The sequence below is a fragment of the Pediculus humanus genome, genomic scaffold (genome assembly GCF_000006295.1).
Source record: "Pediculus humanus corporis 1103172107650 genomic scaffold, whole genome shotgun sequence".
Classification (NCBI taxonomy): domain Eukaryota; kingdom Metazoa; phylum Arthropoda; class Insecta; order Psocodea; family Pediculidae; genus Pediculus; species Pediculus humanus.
Window position 1 is genome coordinate 616,026 of NW_002987260.1, and position 20,132 is coordinate 636,157.

The 20,132-nt window shown below is 25.4% G+C and overlaps 4 protein-coding genes across 4 annotated transcripts in view; 3 read left to right on the top strand and 1 right to left on the bottom strand.

Moving 5' to 3' along the window:
- The window catches only part of Phum_PHUM276560 (smile protein, putative), a gene marked incomplete at both ends in the record, with an annotated part of 41,030 nt that extends 33,809 nt beyond the window's left edge, over nt 1-7,221 (top strand). The window contains 6 exons of the mRNA XM_002426747.1: nt 827-1,099; nt 1,666-1,809; nt 4,766-4,977; nt 5,070-5,205; nt 6,339-6,474; nt 7,123-7,221. Coding sequence (XP_002426792.1) covers nt 827-1,099; nt 1,666-1,809; nt 4,766-4,977; nt 5,070-5,205; nt 6,339-6,474; nt 7,123-7,221 — 1,000 coding nt within the window. The remainder of the gene's footprint in view (nt 1-826; nt 1,100-1,665; nt 1,810-4,765; nt 4,978-5,069; nt 5,206-6,338; nt 6,475-7,122) is intronic.
- A 7,893-nt stretch (nt 7,222-15,114) lies between these two features.
- On the top strand, nt 15,115-16,621 carry Phum_PHUM276570 (N-acetyllactosaminide beta-1,3-N-acetylglucosaminyltransferase, putative; the record flags this gene model as incomplete). Its single annotated transcript, XM_002426748.1, has 3 exons — nt 15,115-16,115; nt 16,191-16,347; nt 16,424-16,621. 3 exons carry the CDS (start codon nt 15,115-15,117, stop codon nt 16,619-16,621), a joined length of 1,356 nt encoding a protein of 451 aa, XP_002426793.1.
- A 410-nt stretch (nt 16,622-17,031) lies between these two features.
- Nucleotides 17,032-17,511, top strand: Phum_PHUM276580 (uncharacterized protein; the record flags this gene model as incomplete). Its single annotated transcript, XM_002426749.1, has 3 exons — nt 17,032-17,079; nt 17,183-17,288; nt 17,411-17,511. The coding sequence occupies 3 exons, from the start codon at nt 17,032-17,034 to the stop codon at nt 17,509-17,511; spliced, it is 255 nt and encodes an 84-aa protein (XP_002426794.1).
- Nucleotides 17,512-17,594: 83 nt separating this feature from the next.
- On the bottom strand, nt 17,595-18,704 carry Phum_PHUM276590 (Cerebral protein, putative; the record flags this gene model as incomplete). Its single annotated transcript, XM_002426750.1, has 4 exons — nt 17,595-17,811; nt 17,917-18,165; nt 18,258-18,419; nt 18,673-18,704. 4 exons carry the CDS (start codon nt 18,702-18,704, stop codon nt 17,595-17,597), a joined length of 660 nt encoding a protein of 219 aa, XP_002426795.1.
- Nucleotides 18,705-20,132: the final 1,428 nt, after the last annotated feature.

Consider the following 20,132-nt stretch of genomic DNA (forward strand, 5'->3'; position numbering starts at 1 on the left):
GTTTTTTTTTTTCCTTCAAAAAACATTAAATATTTATTTATATAAAAAAAAAAGGAAAAAGAAGAAATTATAACACACAAACTTTTATTAAAGTTTTAAAAATAAAGTTTTTAATTTAAAAGCGTCTTAATTAATGATTTAAGAAGACAAAAAAAAAAAAACTTGAAATTAAACAGAAAAAAATAAAATAAAAAGTGAAGAGTGAACGAAATAAAGAGAGAAAGAGAGAGATGGGGGAAGAGAGTGGAAGGAGGGAAGGAAAAAAACAAAAAACGAAACCTCGAATTCATTCAAAGCACGAATTCATTTGTTGGTATGCCATTTTAAAAAAAAAAAAGTTTTTTAATTTATAAGTTTTCTCTCTCTCTCTCTCTCTCTCTCTTATTTTCAATAAAATAGACGTGAAAGATAGTGTAATTTCTACAAAAAAAAGTAAATAGAACATTCGAGAAAAAATAAAAAAAGAGAGAAAGGGGATAAGAGTGGGAAATAATAAACAAAAAAAAACTGCCAAAAAGAAAAAAAAAATTTAAATATTATTTTGGAGAAATTTTTTTTTATTAAAATTGTCGTCCAGTTTTTGGAATTTAAAAAACAAAAAAAAATAATTTCCGGGGATTTTAACGGTTTTTTTTTTTTTATTTACATTTTATAAAAAAAAAAAACAAAAAACGCGCTTTATCATTCTCTCGACTACACAGACATGGATATAGAAAAAAGAGATCGAGGGGGGGGGGGGCAAGAGGATTTTAAGCGAGAATGAAAAAAAAAAAAAAAGGGGGAGGGAGATAAAAAAAATTTTATTATTATTATTTTTTTGTTCCAGCCTCGGATGGACTTTACTCGTTGTTTACGGATTACAATTGCTAAGAATAAAACAAAAATTTTTTTCTCCAGTACCCATAGTTATATTGGTTATATTTGTTTTTTGCGGGAGAAGCATTTTAAGAAATCGCGACTGGAATTCAAGAGAATCATTAATTAGATCCGGTTTAAAAACATTACCTCAAAATGCTAAAATGCATTATAATTTTGCAAATTTTTTAAGGGATTCTGGAAATGTTGAAATGGCGGCATCTCATTACAAGGAAGCTTTGCGGTGAGCTGGAAAAACAAAAAAAAAAAAAAAATTTAATTTAATTAAATTAAATTTTTTTTTTTTGGAATTTTTTATTTGGTTTGTTTGTTTTTTTTTTTTTTTTTTTTGGTATTTTATAATATATTTTTTTACATCCCTAAAATATTTTAACCCTTGACACCAGTTCCAAAACGTTATAATAAAAAAAATAAAAGAAAAATTTATAAACAAATAAATAAAAAAAAACCGGAAAATTTTTTTTTAACCGGAAATAAATAAAAAAAAAACGTTAAAAAAATTTTTTTTTTTGCAATTTTTTTTAACTCTTTAAACGAATCGAATTCTAAATAATAATAATAATAATAATAATAATAATAATAATAATAATAATAATAATAATAATAATTTCTTTTATCGTAACAATAAATTTTAATTATTAACGCAAAACCGCCATTTTGTTTGTTTACGTCTGCCCGAGAAAATTCGAATAATAATAATAATGCGCGATAGTATTATTGTTTACCCTTTTAGCGCGTTTCGATCACGTGATTGATGACTCTTTAATTTTAGTGTTTTCGTTTCCACAGGCTTTGGCCATCATATGCAAGCGCTCATAATAATTTAGGAACTTTAATGAGTCGTCCGAAAGATGCCGAACAACATTTTTTGGCAGCTATTAGATATTCTCCGAACCACGTGAATGCTTATTACAATTTAGGACAAGTGTACAGGTGAGTGAGTTTTTGTCTCACAAATTTTATTTTTTTTTGGATTTAAAAAGAGAGAGAGAGAGGGAGGGAGAATGAAAAAAAGGCATAAAATACCGAGGGGTAAAATGAGCGAGAGAGAGAGAGAGTTACAAGTGTAAGCTCTCTTGTATATACAATTATAAAATCTGGGCATTTTCTGTGTTATTTATTCCACGATAAAAGAAAAACAAAATGTCGGAGGAGGAAGGAAAGAGAAAGAAAGGAAGGAGAAAAAAAAAGGGAAAGCCTAAAAAAATTTATCGCGACAGATTAAAAAAAAAAAAAAAATTTATTTAACGTAAAAAAAAAAAAAAATTTTTTTCTGTTTTTTTGTTTTCCTGTTTTTCTCTGCAGCAAAACACTGCACTGACGACAACAGCAATCAAAATGATTTCAAATAAAAAAAAAATTTAAATAAATTTTATTTATTGAAATTTACACACTCACACACTCACAAAAGGAAATAAAAAGAATGAATATGAATCCGAGTGTAAGAAAGAAACATTAACTACAATTCTCTCTCACACTCACACTCTCTTTCTCTCTCTTTCTTTAAGTTTTCTTTTTAAAGGTAAAATGAAAACCTCACGCGTTTTAAAGAAAAAAACTTTTTGTCATCCAACGCAACTATTCTCGAGGGTTAATTTTCAAAAACTTTATTAAAGGTTGATTGCTTTGAAAGGTGGTAACACATTTAAGAACTTGAAACCTAACAACTTTGTTTTACTTTACTACGATTTCTTAAACAAACGAAAAAACAAACAAACAAACAACGAAAAAAGTCGTTAAACATATAAAAAAAAAAATCTTACCTTAACATTGTTTTTAAGGCTCAGGTGTATTTGGACACGATTGTACAACAACAACTACAACCGGAAAAAAAAAAAACTTTTTGTATTTGTAAAATCTCTGAGTTTTACTTTTTTTTTATTTGTTTCGTAAGGAGGGGGGAAACAAATGGAAGAAGGGTAGGAGGGACTTCCGACTTGTTTTTCCCCGATCGGGGGGGAAAAAAACGGGGAATCCCCTATTAAATAAATATTTATTTTTTTTTAAATAAAAAAAAAAAGCGAAGTTGAAAATTATTTTTTTTTAACGATTAACTTTTTTCGAAATTTGAATCCTTTTAATTTCCTTTTTTAAACCGGAAGTGAATGTCTATATAAAACAATTTATAGTTCTATAAATAGATACACTATAAATAAAATAAATACGGTGAATGATGTGATGTAAAAAAAAATAAAAAAACGAAAATTTATTTAATTTTATTTAATTTATTATAATTTTATGTGACGTAAGCAAATTACATTTTTTTTTTATGACAAATTGAATTTAAATAATTTTTTCTAGAAGAAATTTTTATTAATTTATTACGTACGAAAAAAATAAAATGCCGAAAAATTTAATAAAATTTTATTTACTTAATATAAACAATAAAATTGATTTTATTTACAATAATTATTTTAAACCATTTTTTTTTTGGGGGGGAGGGAGGAAATTCTATTTAAAAATAATGATAATTAGAAGTAAAATTATTTATTGTTTATAAATTATTTATGTTTTATAAATAGTAAAAAAAAAACATTCCCAACGGGTTAATAAATAAATATTAATAAAAAATAAATTAAATTACAAATTAATTAAATATTTATCGATAATAAATAAAAAAAATTTATTATCAATAAATAATTAAATAAATTAAAAAAATAATTTACGAAGAAAAATTATAACCAGAGTAAAAATATTATAGTAAGACATGACAGGCACGACGTTAAATTAATTAGAGCAAAAAAAAAAAGGAAAGAAGAAGGAAAAGGAAAAAAAGGAAAAAAAAGGAAAAAAAAGAAAATTTTTTTTTTTTAATAATAATTTTTCCCCTTAATTACCCCGTCTAAAACTTTTTTTTTTTTTTTTTATAAAAAATAAATAAATTTATTTATTCTTAGACCTTCTCCCCGTTTCCCGCCCCACCCCTAGAAAAGCGTGACATCAATCGAAATATTTACCGCTAAAAATAAAAAAACAAAAATGATATCCAGTCATAAACGTCAAATTTTTCTTTTTTTTTTTTTTGGAATTTAACGTTTCGCTCCAGTTATTTTTTGACAAAAATCAAAAAGGCCTTTTTATTTCTTTCTTTCTTTTTCTTTCTTTCTCTTCGTAGTAATATAATAGCCGGTGCCGCATGAAAAATAAATATCATGAACTTTAACTTTAATATTTATTATATTCTAACATTCGTACATTTTTCATTTTTTTTTATTTTTATATATATAAAAAAAAAATGTTTGACTTGTTTAAAAAAAAAACAATGTCGAACATATTTATATATATATAAAAGATGGTAATGATGATATAAAAAAATCGAAATGAAATTTGGACGCCATGTTTTCTTCTTTTGTTTTTGGGCAATTTAAAAAAAATGAGAAAACAACTTTATGGAATCTATAAATAAATAAATAAAAAATTTTCGTGTCTCATCATTTTATTATTTTATTACGTATTATAATAATCTTTTTGAAAACTTTTTCTTTTTTCCTTCCATGATGAAATATATATATAATGTATTTGTTTAAAAATTTTTTTTTACTTTTTACATAAAGAGAGAGAGAGAGAGAGAAAACAAATTTAAATTATTATTTATTCATAACGTGTGTGTGTGTGTTGGTAATGTAATATTTGTATAAAAACAAACCCGGTAAGCTAAGTACTAAAATTGATTTTCTTTTTTCTATTGGTCAAATTTAATAAATGTAAACAAAGAACTCGCGTTTTCATTGGTTCATTCGATGTTCTTTTTTTTTTATAAATGTTTATAAATATTTTAAAACACACCACGTGTTAAAACGATGTAATAAAAATTATTTTATAAACAAAAGAAGTTTATTACCAATTCATTTTTAATAGGTAATTATAATTTTTAAATAATATTTTTTAGAAAAGTTAATAAAACGGCAGAAGGTCTTAGAATGCTCGAAAGATGCATAACAATTGACAATACATACACTCCAGCATATTTATTAATGGCTAAACTCCACACAATCGCGGGTAATAAAAAAAAAGTCGAACAATTATTACGTCACGTAATAAAAATGCATCCGAAAAATCCAGATCATTTAGCCGAATATGCCGGATGGCTTTACGATCAAGGTAATTAATAATAATAATAATAATAATAATAATAATAATAATAATAATTAAAAATGATTTCAGTATTAATTTTTATTAAAAAATAATTTCAGGTTTAAAATTAAAATCAATGGAATATTATAAACGTGCTTTATCTCACGTGGCTCCCCATAAAAGTTCTCTTTTAGGAATGGCAAAAATATTAAGGGCACAAGGACAATTACCGAGAGTTCATCAAATAACAATAAGGTAAAGTTTATCATCATCATCATTATCATCATTATCATTATTTCTGAATTTAAATTATACTTTAAAAAACTTAAATGTAAATATTTTTATCAACAAAACATTAAATCTTATTTTTAACGAACTCTAAAAAAAAAAAAAAAGTAATAAAAGTTTGACGATAAAAAAAAATAAATAAATAATAATTAATTATAGTCAAAAACAAAAAAAAAAAAAAATAATTTGAGACTTTCAACCGGAAAAAAAAGGGGAGGGGGATGAAAAAAAAATAAATAAATAAATGGGTGGGTGGGAGGAGGTAGAGGTGGAGAGAGGAAGTGTTTGGGTAAAGAAGAACCCAAAAGTGTCAGGATTTAGAAAGTCTGAAAGTTTTTAAACTTTTTGTTACGTTAAATTAAATAACGCGTGTAGATTAAAAGTTTATATACCGCACACCTTTAATTTATATTTATTTCTCTTTTATTTTATTTTTTTTTACCCCGCTTTCAAAAACAAGTTTAAAAAAAAAATAAAATAAAATGGAGGACAAAAAAAAAGGATGAAAAACAACCGAAAAAAAAAAAAATTGGTAACAGGTGGCAATGACTAAATTTAACAAACAAACAAATTTCTTTTAATTTTACGAATAGTTTAAAATGACATGTTTACTTTTTTTTTTTTTTTTTTTTAATTGTAATTAATTGTAATTAAACAAATAATACCAACTAACGAAAAATTACCAAAAAAAAAAAACCTTAAAAGAAAATTTTTATTTTTCCTTTGAGATTTTCCACTCGCGGTTAACAAACGCAAAAAAAAAAATCTAAAGGAAACAAAAGTTTTTTTTTTTCATGCTCCTCCCCTTTTATTTTACCTGTTTCCGGTTTGATTTAAAAATGATAAGAATAAATAAATAATTATTATTATTAATTTTAAAACGTTTTGTAAAATTGCGAAAAACGCCATTTTTTTTTTTTTAATAATTAAAAATCCAAAGTGAATCCAAATAAATACAAAAAAAAGATGGCGTATTATTTTTCCCGCGTTTTTTATTTTTATATTTTATTTTCTGTAAGTAAAAAAAAATGATGACGTCATGGACGCAACGTATTAGTAAAAACGTTTTTTATTATTATTATTTTTTTTCGTCATTTCAGATCGCACATAATGGCGAGAGTCGAAAGCGGAAATCAAATATTTACCGGAGATTTATATTTCAGAAGTTGGCAATTGCAAAGACAGTTTCAACAACTTTCAAATTCTCGAAACACTCAACAAATCGAAAGTCATTTTGTGAGTATTTAAATAATTAATTAAAACGAGGTTAGGTTAAAAAAAAAATTTTTTTAATTTATTTAAAACCGAAACGAAATTTCGATCGGGAGAAAACCTCTATGTGACGTAATGTTATGACGTCATTTAAAAAAAAAAAACGATTGCGGATTTAGGAAAAATGAAGAAAATAATTTATTTTTATTTTTTTTGTTACGTAAATTATTTATATTTGAAATTTTCGTATGTATGACGTCATTAATTATTATCATCACATCGTAATTACATTTAAAAAAAAAAAAATGTTTCATGTGAAATAAAAATGGCAGACTGAAAATTTTTTTTATTTTTATTTTTTAAATGGACGAGCATGCGTGTAAAATACCATATACGGGAATAGGAAATAATTATGTAAATTATTACGTAACAAAACTATTTTTGGCATGAAACCCAAAAATTTTGTAGGATCGCGGTTCCGGAAAATTTTGGTTGTAACCCTTAATCGAAACTAGTTTTTCCTCCTTCCTTTTCGTTCTTCTTCATGCATTAACGCATTTCACGCTTTTATAAAATTTAACGGCGACGATTCATTTCCAGCCTCCCCCTACCTATCTCTTTCCCTTTTCCTTTTTCCCGCCTTTTTTTTTTTTATTTTGCGAACGTTTAAAGGCGTCGATTTGTTTACCTGAGAACACGACGGATTTTTCTTTTTTCTTCCACGATTTTTTTCTCTTTTGCTCGATGCTATCCTGGAAATATGGTCGTTGAGTACCTACATCTTTTCTTCATTTCGTTCTTCCTTATTTGAACGACTAAAGAATAAAAATTTATTTAAAATAAAAATTCGATTTGCTCACAGCATCCCGCTGGACCGGAAAATTTTTTTTCAAATAAAATAAATTTTCGTCAAATTTTTTAGAAAATTTATTATTATTATTGTATTTTTTTTCTCGTGCATATTTTAAACGAGTTAAAAAAATCATTCGAATGAAAAAAAAAGTAAGAGAGAGAGAGAGAGAGAGAGGTTAAAAGGTTATGAAAACAAAAAAAAAAAAGAAAAGGTTTCATTCCACCAATTTTCTACATCGTTATCATTTTTCGGTTAAAAAAAAAACAAAAATTTTTTTTTTTTTGAAATTTTATACTTTTCATGTGATTCAAAATAACGATGATGATGATGATGATGATAATAATAATAATAATAAATTCGATATTCGTATACTCGAGGCATTCGTATTTTTTTTTTGTGATTTTAATAATTTTAAACCTGGAATAAAATAATAATATTAATTTTTTTTTCTTTTTTTCTTCATTTCCTTATTTCTTTCTTTCTTTCATCTTCTTTTTCTTCTTTTTCTGATTCGTATCATTTAAAATCTTTTATCCAGAAGGAAAATAAAATTTAAAAAAAAAAAAAAAGATGGATAATTTTATCCGTTCAAAGATTTTGGTTATCTTTGAGCTTACATAAATTTTTCTTTTTTTCCTTTTTTATTTATTTTATTTTTTTTTTTTTTCACGCGCATTAAAACGTCTTTCATTCCCTTTTTTTCTCCTTTTTTTTTCCTCATTTTCGTTACGTTCCCTTTTTTTTTTCAACTTAAGAAAGGGCATTATTTATGCTTGAACATTTTCACGAAGAGACGACTTTTTCGGGTCAATCTTCTCGTTGAAAAAAAACCCTTTTTTTTTTCATTCTTCATTCTTTTCTCACTCACCATCTCTCTCTCTCTCTCTCTCTTTCTCTCTCACTCTTTCACACACACACACTTTTTATTTTCATATAGAAAAATCAAATTATGATTCTGAAAAGGTTTTCGCTATTAAATATGTATGAAATATCACGTATCGTGATATGGTCTCTAAATAATCTGATAAAAAATGATTTATTCAAAAAATCTATTTGAATCTTTCATATATATATATATATATGCGTACGTACGCACACGCACGCCACGCACACCCAAACGCACTTACGCGCTCTCTCATACACTTAAAATATATATATATTTTAAGTGAAAACCATGTCATTTTTTTTTTTTTACACATACTATAAAGGTGCATTATTATTACGGTAATCGGATTATTATTATTATTATTATTATTATTATTATCAAAGTTGCTATTATTATTATTATTTTTCCATTAAAAAAATTTTTTTCCCCGCCTCCTCCCTTCAACATCCGTGTTAATAGTTGTGATTTAATTTAATTTTATTTTATTTTTATGTTTTTTAAAAAGTTTTTGAAACTTTTCGATTTATTTATTTACCTGTGCGTAAAACAATTTAAATTTAACAATTTATTTAATTGTAAGCAAAAGTTAAAAAAGAGAGAGAGAGAGAGAGTGAGCGAGAGTGAATGAGAGTGAGAGCGAAAGAGTGAGAAAATTTAAAGTAATTAATGATTGTTTGTACGTAAAAAACTAAAAAATAAATAAAAATAAAAATTTATCATGGCGTACAAAGTTTTGATTAAATAATTAAAAGAAGGAAACGCGAATAAAACAATAAAAACTTGATGATGATAATAATAATGATAATAAGTTTTTTTTTTTAAAACAAAAATTTAAAAAAAAAAAAAAGAGAGAAAAACGACATTGAAAATCAATTTAAAAAATTTTCTTTCTTTTTATTCATTAAGTAAAACAGAAAAAAAAAAAATTTTACGGTTGAAATTTTTGTCAGTTTACGACGACAGACAACAACAGAAAATTTATTATCATTATTATTATTATTATTATTATTATTATTATTATTATTATTAAAAAAGTATTAAAAAAGTTTTTTTTTTTTTAAAATAATTTTTGTCATCAAAAAATAAATTAACTTTTTTTTCCTCGTTGTTTGTTTGTTTTTTATTTTAAAAAAAATTTTTTTTTGTTCGTTTTTAATTTTTTACAGAGTGAGGAGTCGTCGTCATCATCTTCTTACGTTGGCAACAAACGATTGTCCGTGGAAATGGCAACAACTGACATTTACAACAAACAAAATAAAAACGCATCCAATGGTACCGTTTTATACATAAATAAAAATCTCAAATTGAACAGGAGAAAATATTCAACGGAAAGATTTGGAATACACAGAGAAAAAATAATAAAATCAATTAAATGCTCCGCTCCTGATAATAACAACAACAACAACAACAACCACAACAATAATAATAATAATAATAATAATAATAATAATAATAATAATTCTCCGTCTAATCGTGAAATAACAATTATACAGGTAATATTTGACCGTTTTATTTAAATTCCCTATATATAAAATTTGTGTTTTATTAATTACGGGTCATTATATTTACATAAACGAATACTTAAAACTACCCTTTTCACCGCCCACTTCCCTCCCCCTCTTTCTCCCCCTTCACTTCATTAAATTTTCCTTCCACGCGTGGTAATACGATTGTTTAAATGTCTGGAAACATGCAAAAAAAAAAAAAAACGACAAGCATCAAATTAAAAAAAAATTCTCCTTCCCTACCTCCCCCCTCTTCACATTTTTTGTTGCCCTTATTATTATTATTTAAATATACGATCGTCGAACGCGTTTAACGGTATGTAATCATCAACATCATTATTATTATTATTATTAATTATTTAAATGGGTAAAACATTAGTCAAACGTAATAAAATAAAATAAAACAAAATTAAAAAATAATTTCAAGTCGGATAATCTAAAACGAGATAATCCTCTGGTATGGGATAATCCGAGTAAACGGTATTAAATTATGAACTCCTTCTGTATAAAAATAATTTTTAAAAAAAATTTAAATCCCATCCCCTTCCCTTCCTCCCGTTTGTTTTTTATTTTTTTTTTTAAAATCCATTTAATCATTCGTTTTATTATTATTATCATGGTTTGTTTTTTTTTTTTCAAAAAATTTAATTAAAATTTAAAAAAAAAAAAAAAAACGTAGAAAGCGTTTGTTTTTAATCCGTCTTTTTTTTTATATAAACCGTTCACTCATTCATTCATTCATTCATTCAATTGTTTTTTATGTTTCAGGGACATCACAGACTTGAACCGCCGTATAATTTTGCAACAAAAAATTCAAAAATTGATGATGATGATGATGATGGTGGTGGTGGGAAAAAAGAAAACGTTTTATGTTTTCCAACGATAATAAATAAATTTATCGGTGAAGAAAATGAAGTTCCTACGTAATATTTATAATACGACAAACACGACAACAACAATTTTTTTTTTCTTTACAATTTTAATTTTCCGTTAAAGTCATAAATACAAAAGCTATCCGTGGAAAAATGCTTCTTATTAATTATTATTAATAATAATAATAATAATAATAATAATAATAATAATAAAAGCCAACGGCCATAGCGTGCTGGTCACACCGGTTCCCGTACGATCACCGAAGTTAAGCAGCATCGGGCGTGGTGCAAACTTGGATGGGTGACCGTTTGAGAACGCCACGTGCTGTTGGCTTAAAAAAAAAGAGCAAAAAAAATGAGAACAAGACAAAGTAAGAACCAAAAACAAAATCTTGTTCTACTGTCGACCTGAGGCAGCTCGACGAGAACGTGAATTTCACTGCTTCTGACCCTGGCCACTCCAAAGATGTTAGTCACCGGAGCCCAGTTCAGGAGACAAATCGTTCCCATCGAAAAAGACGGACTCAGGAAGACCTTCAAGAATTGATGTGGTGCTATCTTATAATAAGTGGCACCACCGAAATTCGAGTATTTGTCCCTAAGGAATCGGGTAGAAACCTCGGATAAATACTTAAAAACTCCGACAAGTAGCCTTGTCGTGTTTAATGGTGGATAATAATAATAATAATAATAATTTTTTTGTAGTTTCTTGTATCTTTATGTAAATATATACATATATACATATATACATAAAATTAAATAGATTGAATTTTTGCTATGAATATTATTACGTTTTTTTTTTTTTTGCGTTTGTTTATAAAATAAAATTTGTATTTTCTTTTTCTTTTTTTTGAAACGATGTTAATAATAATGATGATGATGATAATACTAATAAAATGGAAGAAGAAGAAGAAGAAAAACGGGAAAAAAAATAAATAAATAAAAAAAGAAAAATATTTTATTAATATAAATAATGTAAGAAGAAAAAAAAAAAAAACATAAACGAAAAAAAAATAAAAAAAAAAACGTGGAAGGAGAAAAGGAAAAAAGGAGGAAAGGGGCAAAGGAATGAGCGGGAAAATTCCTTTTTTTTCAAAGATTTTTTTTTTTTTTTTAATTTAAAAAAAAAAGAAAGAATTTCTTTTTTCGAAACGAACGAAGGGTAAAAAAAAAAAAAAAAAAAAATTAATTGTGGTTTTAATTTTTTATTATTATGTACTAACAAACATAATACAAAAGAAATAATGATGATAATAATAATAATAAATGTTTATTATTATTATTATTACAAACAAACAGAAAAAAAAAAAAAAGGAAAAGGTCGTTAAAAAAAAAAAAATTTTTTTTTTATTTACTTTTTCGAAAAATGGTGAAACAACAACGTTTTCAACACTTTTACCAAAATTAAAAAAAAAAAAAAAGGTTTATTTATTTATTTTTTTTTTGATGACACGATTTGAAATTTTTTGTTGAAAAATTAAATGTTTCATCAATTGTTATTCTCGTTTGTTGTTGTTGTTGTCAACATTAAACAAACAAACCTTTCGTTTCGAATCCCATCTGTTAACAAACGTAGATAAAGCGCGCGTATAAAAAAATTATAAAATAAAATGAAAAATATTATTATTATTATTCTTCGTAAAAATATTCATTTTGCCATAAACTTTAATAATAATAATAATAATAATAATAATAATAATGATGATGATGATGATGATGATGATGATTATTAAAGTGAAAATTCAATGTTTTGAAAATAAATATATAAAAAAAGAAAATTAATACGAGAAACATACGAAAAAAAAAACAAAATTTATTTATTTATTTTGAAAAATGAATATATTAATAATAATAATAATAATAATAATAATAATAATATACTTAAATTAAAATCAAATTTTTTGTAAACCGAAGCAGAAGAAAACGGAAGAAGGGAGGGAGTAAAAAAAATAAGGAAAATTTTTGTTAAAGGAAAGAAAATATGGGAAGAGGGTAAAGAAGCGGAAGGAAGAAAGAGAAAAAAAAGAAAAACAATTCAGGTTTATTATTGATCGAATATAAAAACAACAACAACAACAACAACATGTGCAGATGTTGCTTTTCAGGCGTAAAATAAATATGAATATTCTTTCGGTTGTTGTTGTTGTTTGAAAATTTTCAAAATTTTCATATTTAATTTGTTTCCTGTTTTAACAATGATGTTGATTTTTCAACCGCAAAATTTCAAACTTCGCTCAAGAGAGGAAGAGAGAGAGAGAGAGAGATCATGTTCAAGAAAGAAAAATTTATTTATCGGCCTCATTCCCCTCCCACTCTTCCCTCCTACTTTACCTCCCTGCTACCATCACTTAAAAATTTTCTAAATTATTTGAGGTTTAATTTTCAAATTTTAAAATTTAAACCCCCGCCTGACTAGGGTGAAGGAGGAAGGGAACGCGAGAAAAGGTTTAAATGCCAAAAGGAAAAAAAGTATGATCCTGATTGAGTGAAATTGAGAGAGAGAGAGAGAGAAAAAATTTTAAATTATTCTCCTCTTTCTCCTTTCCTCCCTCTCCCCCTCCTCTTTTTTCTCCTCCTCCTCCTGCAATTTTTTTTTGTTTTTGCCACCGAATAACCGTCCAAAAAGAAAAAAATTTAAATTAAGTTATTAAAAGAAAATTGTAAATTTCATCTTCTTCTTCTTCATCTTCTTCATCATCTCCTTTTTTTTCACCTACTTTTCCTTCTTCTTATTTTTTTTCTGTGAGAACGTGGGTTTAATAAATTATGATCGTGTTAAAAAGATTTTAAGTGTAATAAAAGATAAAAAAAAAAAAAAAGGTAAAAGGTAATTCATGAGTTTTTTTTACTCTCAATAAATTCAAAAAGAAATTTTATGTAATCTGTGGAAGTTAATAATTTAAAGAAAAGTAACGATGATGATGATAATAATAATAATAATAATAATAATATTCGTAACAACACACACACGACGTTAAACTAAATAATAATAATAATTCAAGTGTTTTAATTTTTAGTTTTCTATTTAAAAAAATTTTTTGCGGTTTAAATTCTTAAACATTAAACGCAGGTTTTGTTTTTAACTTGTAACCATCATCCCCTCTCTCCCTCCTTCCCCCTTTTCCTCCTCCATTTTCCTCTTAATTTTATTTTATTTTTCTTTTACCAACCGACATTCCCACAGGAAACAAAAACAAAAAAAAAAAAAAGTAACAAAAAAGAAAACATTAAATTTGTTTTTTTTTCGGGGGGGGAGAGGAGGGAGAAGGAAGAAAAGAAGAAGGGAAAGGGAGAATGAGGAGGAAGGGGGAGGTGTGGGTTTGTCACAATGCGAAACAGTTGGTCAAAAAAATAAAAAAACAAAAAAAAATTTTTTTTTTTTTAAAAACTTTGTAATAATTTTTAAATGACTTTGAAAACTTTTTTTTTTTGTTTTAAATGTTAGTTTTTAGTTTTATCCTTAAATTTTCTTAACCCCTCTCTTCCTCCTCCTCTTCTTCCTTCCCCCCTCCGAATAAAAAATGAAAAACGTCGGAATTTATTTTTCAAAAACAAAAATAAAATAAAATATTCGATTTTTTTAACCTAAAAAAAAAACCAAAAGATTTAATTTTGAAAATAATAATAATAATAAAACGCGGGAAAAATAAGGGATGATTAAAATGAAAAAACAAACTAAAAATATTTTATTATTATTATTATTATTATTATTCGCACTTGAAAAGGTATAAAAAAAAAGCAGATCGTAAAAGGTTTGAGCGTTCATATGACAACAAAATAAATTTGAAACGTTTAATTTTGTCGAAAAACATAAAACGTTATGTTATGTCGTTTTGAACTTCAGTCTGAGGTCACGGGGAGAAGGGGGAGGGAAGATCACGAGTGGGGGGGGTGTGTGTGGGAAAGTTTATCCCGATTTTTTAAAAAACCTTTAAATTAAACCTTTCTGATTAAATTTTAATTTTTGTTGTTTTACTGAAATTCGAACGCGCGAGAGAAAGAAAAGGAGAAAATTTTTATTATTATTATTATTTTTCAAAAATAAAAAAAAATCATTACGCGCGTACACGCACACCCACACGCACGTAGTACGCCGCGTATGTTTTTTTTTATTTATATGGTGATATGGATTCGTCGTATTTGAATCCATCAACGCCTTAAAATTTTTTTTTTTTTTTTTATTGTTATTGCACTTGCGCGTTTCATTCATTTCAACCATTGATTTTTCATTTTGTAAACAGCAGAAGAATGTTTAATATGTTAATATTCGTTCAGCACATACGTAAACATTTTATATATTATTATTATTATTATTATCACGGAATCAAATTATGATAAAATTTGTGTGAAATAAATTTTTTTTTCCGTTAAAATTCGACTTAACCAAAAGTCGATTGTTATTAAATAAAAAATGTGTTGTTGTTAATTTTTATCATTATTATCTAACATCAACGTGAATTTTCCCTTTACAGGGACAGGTAAGTAATAATAATAATAATAATGTTTCACTACCTTATAATCAATAAATTAATGATGATTACAGATGTCATGTTGATTAAATATTTCAACGTCGGAAGTGTTTTTTTCCTTTTGTTGACAAATATATATCTCATACTACGTCAGTTAAACAATAGTCAATGTTCTATAGGAAACACATACGATTTAGAATACGTAAAAAATTATCAAGATGATCAAAATAAATTTGATAAAAAGGAAACGGAAGAAGTACAGAAACCGTCATATTCCGAGTATAACGTTAAAGATTACGAAATAAGCGAAGGATTCGAAATAGGTTTTAACGTGAGTTTCGATTTGGGTCGATGGGATAAAAGTAAATCGTTTAAAATGTTCGATTACGTACACGTGGGAGAAGAATATGGAAGTCTATCGAAAAAATATATGGTTTGCATGGCTACTCAAAGTTCTATAGAAAAATTACATTCCATAGCACAAGTATCCGAACATTGGACGGGTCCTATATCGGTCGCAATATACGCAGCCGGAGACGAAGAATATTATTTATTACATTGGTACGTTCATTTTTTAAAAAATTGTTATCCTTGGATAAGTAAAAGAGTGAGTTTTCATTTGGGAGTGCCCAAATTGAGAATACCAACGGGTAAATATCCGGAAAATTTAAAAAATCTTAAAATAAACAATTACAAATGCAGAGATTATAAAAACGTGTTGAAAGAAATAATTAAATTAAGGCCAGTGGAAATAGTTAAATGGAGAATGAAAAATCCATATCCGCAAAATCACATGAGAAATTTAGCTAGGAAAAATTGTCAGAGCGATTATGTTTTTTTAACCGATGTCGATATAGTGCCTAGTTTTAAATTAGCAGATAATTTAAATAAATTTTTAAAAACTGCTAAAAAAACTTGTAAAAATAAATGCGCGTACGTTATACCAACTTACGAATTGGATAGCAGAACTGATTTTCCTAAAAATAAAAGCGAATTGTTAAGGCTGTCGCAAAAAGGTTTGGCAAGAGCTTTTCATCAAAAAGTTTTCATTTACAATCAATTTGCAACAAATTTTTCTAAGTGAGTAAAAATTTATTTATTTATTTCTTCCTTTCTCCCTTTATTTATTTATTTATTTATAACGTAAAATTTCAGATGGGAATCCTTTGTCGATTCTTCAGAAGATGAAATAATAATAAGTCATGACGTAACAAATTTTGAATTTTTATATGAACCTTTTTACGTGGCTCCAGATACGGTACCGGAACACGACGAACGATTTTTAGGTTACGGATATACAAGAAATACTCAGGTGATTTAAATAATTAAACATTAAAAATTATATTATTATTATTATTATTATTAATTAATATATATAAATTTTTCAGGTGTACGAAACTTTTGTCTCTGGATATCAATTTCAAGTTTTATCACCTGTTTTTACCATACATTGGGGTCTTCAGGGTCGAAAAGAAAGACCGCCATGGCGTGAAAGACAAAACAGTGTAAACAGATTTAGATTTGAATTGTTTAAAGGAGAAATTTTTGCGAAATATCGTAATGATCCGTTGAAAATGATTGGATAAAAAAAAAACATTATTTAGTTTTTTGTTGCTTTGTGCTAAACGACATTTAAATGTAATAAATAATATCGTTTAAACCGAATATTTTTTTTCCCCTTCTCCTCCTCTTCCTCCTCTTTCCTCCTCCCATTTTTCAATCATTGATGGATAAAATATTTTGAAAAAAAAACAAACACAGTCTGATAAAATCTGTTATGTTTGAGTGATTCTTTTATAAATTTTATAAAAAAACATGAAAGGTGTTCAATAACGCCCATCATTATTTTAAAAAAAATTTATTTTTTAAATTAATTGTGATGATGAATTGTGTGTGATAATATGTAGTGTTTAAAATTTTTCAGTGATCAATAATAATAATAATAATACATTCTTAAATAGGTAAAAAAAAAAATTTTATTAATATGAAAATTTCAATGATTGTTTTTGTTTTGTGTGCAACATATATAATAATCGTTGAAAATGTAAGTTGAAAACTAAAAATTTAATATTGTTGATAAATCTTACTCGACACATCCTTCAATTTTCATACAACTTAATTAATTTGTTAATTTTTTTCATTTGTAGAAACATTTGATGAAATCGAAAAAGTTGATAAAATGTACAAAATGTCCACCCGGTTGGGGAGTATTGAAAAAATGTGCAAATGAAACTGATACAATATGCGAAAAATGTAAAAACATGAAAAAATATTCATCTACATATTCCTCGAACAGGTATTATTTTTAAAATTATTATTATTATTATGTATTATCTTTTATTAAAATGTCTAATATGTTTTTTTTTTTTTTTTAGTCCCTGCTGGAATTGTTCACAATGTGGAATTGGATTATACGAAGCCAAAAAATGTTCATCTTATAAGGATACAGTTTGCGATGAATGCACAGCCTATATAGGAAAAGTTACCTTTTTTATTAAAAATGATTTTATTAAAAAATGCTCTTATATATTCTTAAAATAATATATTAGCCATATAATATCATCTTTTTTTATAATAACATGGTTTTAGAGATAAATGTGGAACTTTCTTTTTAGAATTTTTTCCTAAATTTCTTTCTTTTTCAAAATACATTAAGTAAAAATATTTACAAGAAAAATCTTTTGATTTGATTTTAAAACCAAATTTTATTAATATTTCCATAAATTTTTGAATGTTATCAAATCTGCTTTGAACTTCTGCTATCAGTAACTGTCCCCTATAAATAAATAAAAAATTTTATTATAATAACTTTAAATGAATGTGAATATATTCACTTAAAAAAATTTCAAAAATTAAACGATTAGTTTAACAAATAACTTACCCAACTTTTAATACTCTGTTAGCTTCGACTAAATATTCAGAAAAATTAGTTCCCATTAATGATAAACAAAAAACTGCAATATCAAGAACTTCATCCGAGAGAGGAGTAGAAGCCATGTCGCAAACTGTAACACATGGATCTAATGAAACAAGATCGAAGGAGTGTACTGTAAGTTCAGAAAATGTTTTTGCTATTTTAGCATCTCCACAACCGAAATCTCCAATTATAAGTTTCTTATTGTTTTTAGTCCTGCAAAATCAATCAATTTGTAAAGTAAGTGTAAAAAATTATGATGCACACACAATCGAGGTAACATATTTATTTTTATTATAATATCTAACATTTTTTCAATTGTTTGAATAATCATATCGACTGGATTTTTTGGCCATGATTTTGTTTGGTTATTATAACCCTCGTGATAAGCGGTAAAAGCTTCAGAATCTTCTTGAAACAATTTATAAGCATCTTGACTCTTCATTGTGTAAAGTTGTTCGTTTATAAATCTAAAAAATAAATAAATAATTTGTTCATGTAAATTTATGTAAAATAATTAGGTCAAACATTTTCTTGGCAGTGAGGTTATACTAAGTAAAACACAGAAAATCATTATTTTTTTATTTAAAAAATCATGCTCTGATTTTTAACAAACAATTAAACATAATTCAATTTTTACAAAGTTATCGTTTCACAAATATGTTATAAAAAAGAAAATGAATCTACTTTGTAACAAATATATATGATTAAGTTTGTACAAACCTAAACCTAGATGACTTTAATTTTTCTAACATTTTTTCTCTTAAGGGTAAATTTTGAAATTTTTTAAGTGAATAATTAACACTACTTTTTTTAGAAGTATCTTTTTTTTCTGTTTTTGATTTTTTTAATTTTTTTTTCAATTCTTTTTTAGCTTTTTCCCTTTTCTTTTTTAATTTTTTTGCTTGTTCGTTTTTAGTTTTATTTTTTCTAGAAGAATTATTTCTCCTAAATTTCATTTTTTTTTTTTTTTATATTAAATAAATGTAAACTGTATTATTTACAAATAAACCACACCATGAGTAATTTTCAACTGTTTCCGTTTTATCAATATATCGATTTGAAATGATTTCCGGTTTTTTAATAAAACATCAACGACATCAAGTAATAAAATATTAAGTTCGTTTAAATTTAAATGTATTTATAAAAGAACATGTCGAAACACCGAATTAAATTTTTTTTTAAGTGCAAAATTGTTTATTTAAATATTTTATTAAAAAATATCAATAATTGATTGTTGTTTAATAATTGTGAATTAAAAAATGGTGATAAATAGTTTGTATCAAAAATTTTCAATAAATATTCGGCTTTAAATTTAAAAAAAAAAATTTAAATCGAGTTGAGTTTATTATAAAAATAAATTATAATTAAATTTCAATATTTAATCAAACTTATTGAAATCGATATTAAAATAAAATATATTAAAAATATTTCGATAAAATTTCAATATTTCGATAAATGGTTTTTTTTTATAAAAATAAAACAATAATAATTTCATTTGCGATTGTAATTATGGAAAATAATGAAAAGTCGGTTAAATTTTGAATTTATTCGAAATTATCAGAAAATCCGTTAGAAAGATAATAAAAGAAAATTACAAAAAAAAGAAAACTGTTTCGCAAATATATTTGCAATCGCACGCGTAATCTTTTAACGATGTGTTGTTTGCTCACCGGTAAATTTCTTTTTATTATAAAAATCCTATATAAGACGTTTAAATAATATTGTTTGGTCCGTCATTTTATAATTTCGTTGAAGCGATCGTTAAATATTCCCCCTGAAGGGTGATATTTTACGTTATTATTGGGGATTTATTTAGGATGACACACTGAAGACAGACGAAAAAAATTTTATTTCCAGTCAGTCATTTTGTTGCTTTCGCGGGTTAAAGTTTGTTTATAAACACTTAAGTTTTATTTACCAACGTTTATTTGTTTTTTTTTTTTTTTGATTTTTTTTTTTTTTTAATAATTTTGTTTGTTGTTGTTTTGTTTTTCGTTTTTTATTTAGTTAAAAACAATAAGGCGTTAATACGGATTTAATAATTGGGTAAGTCTTAATATTCATTTGATAAATTACACTTTATAGAAAATGAAAAAAAAAACCGTTATTATGAGACAGTAATATTTATTATTATTATAATAATAACAATTTAAACGTTACACACATACAATATTAATATT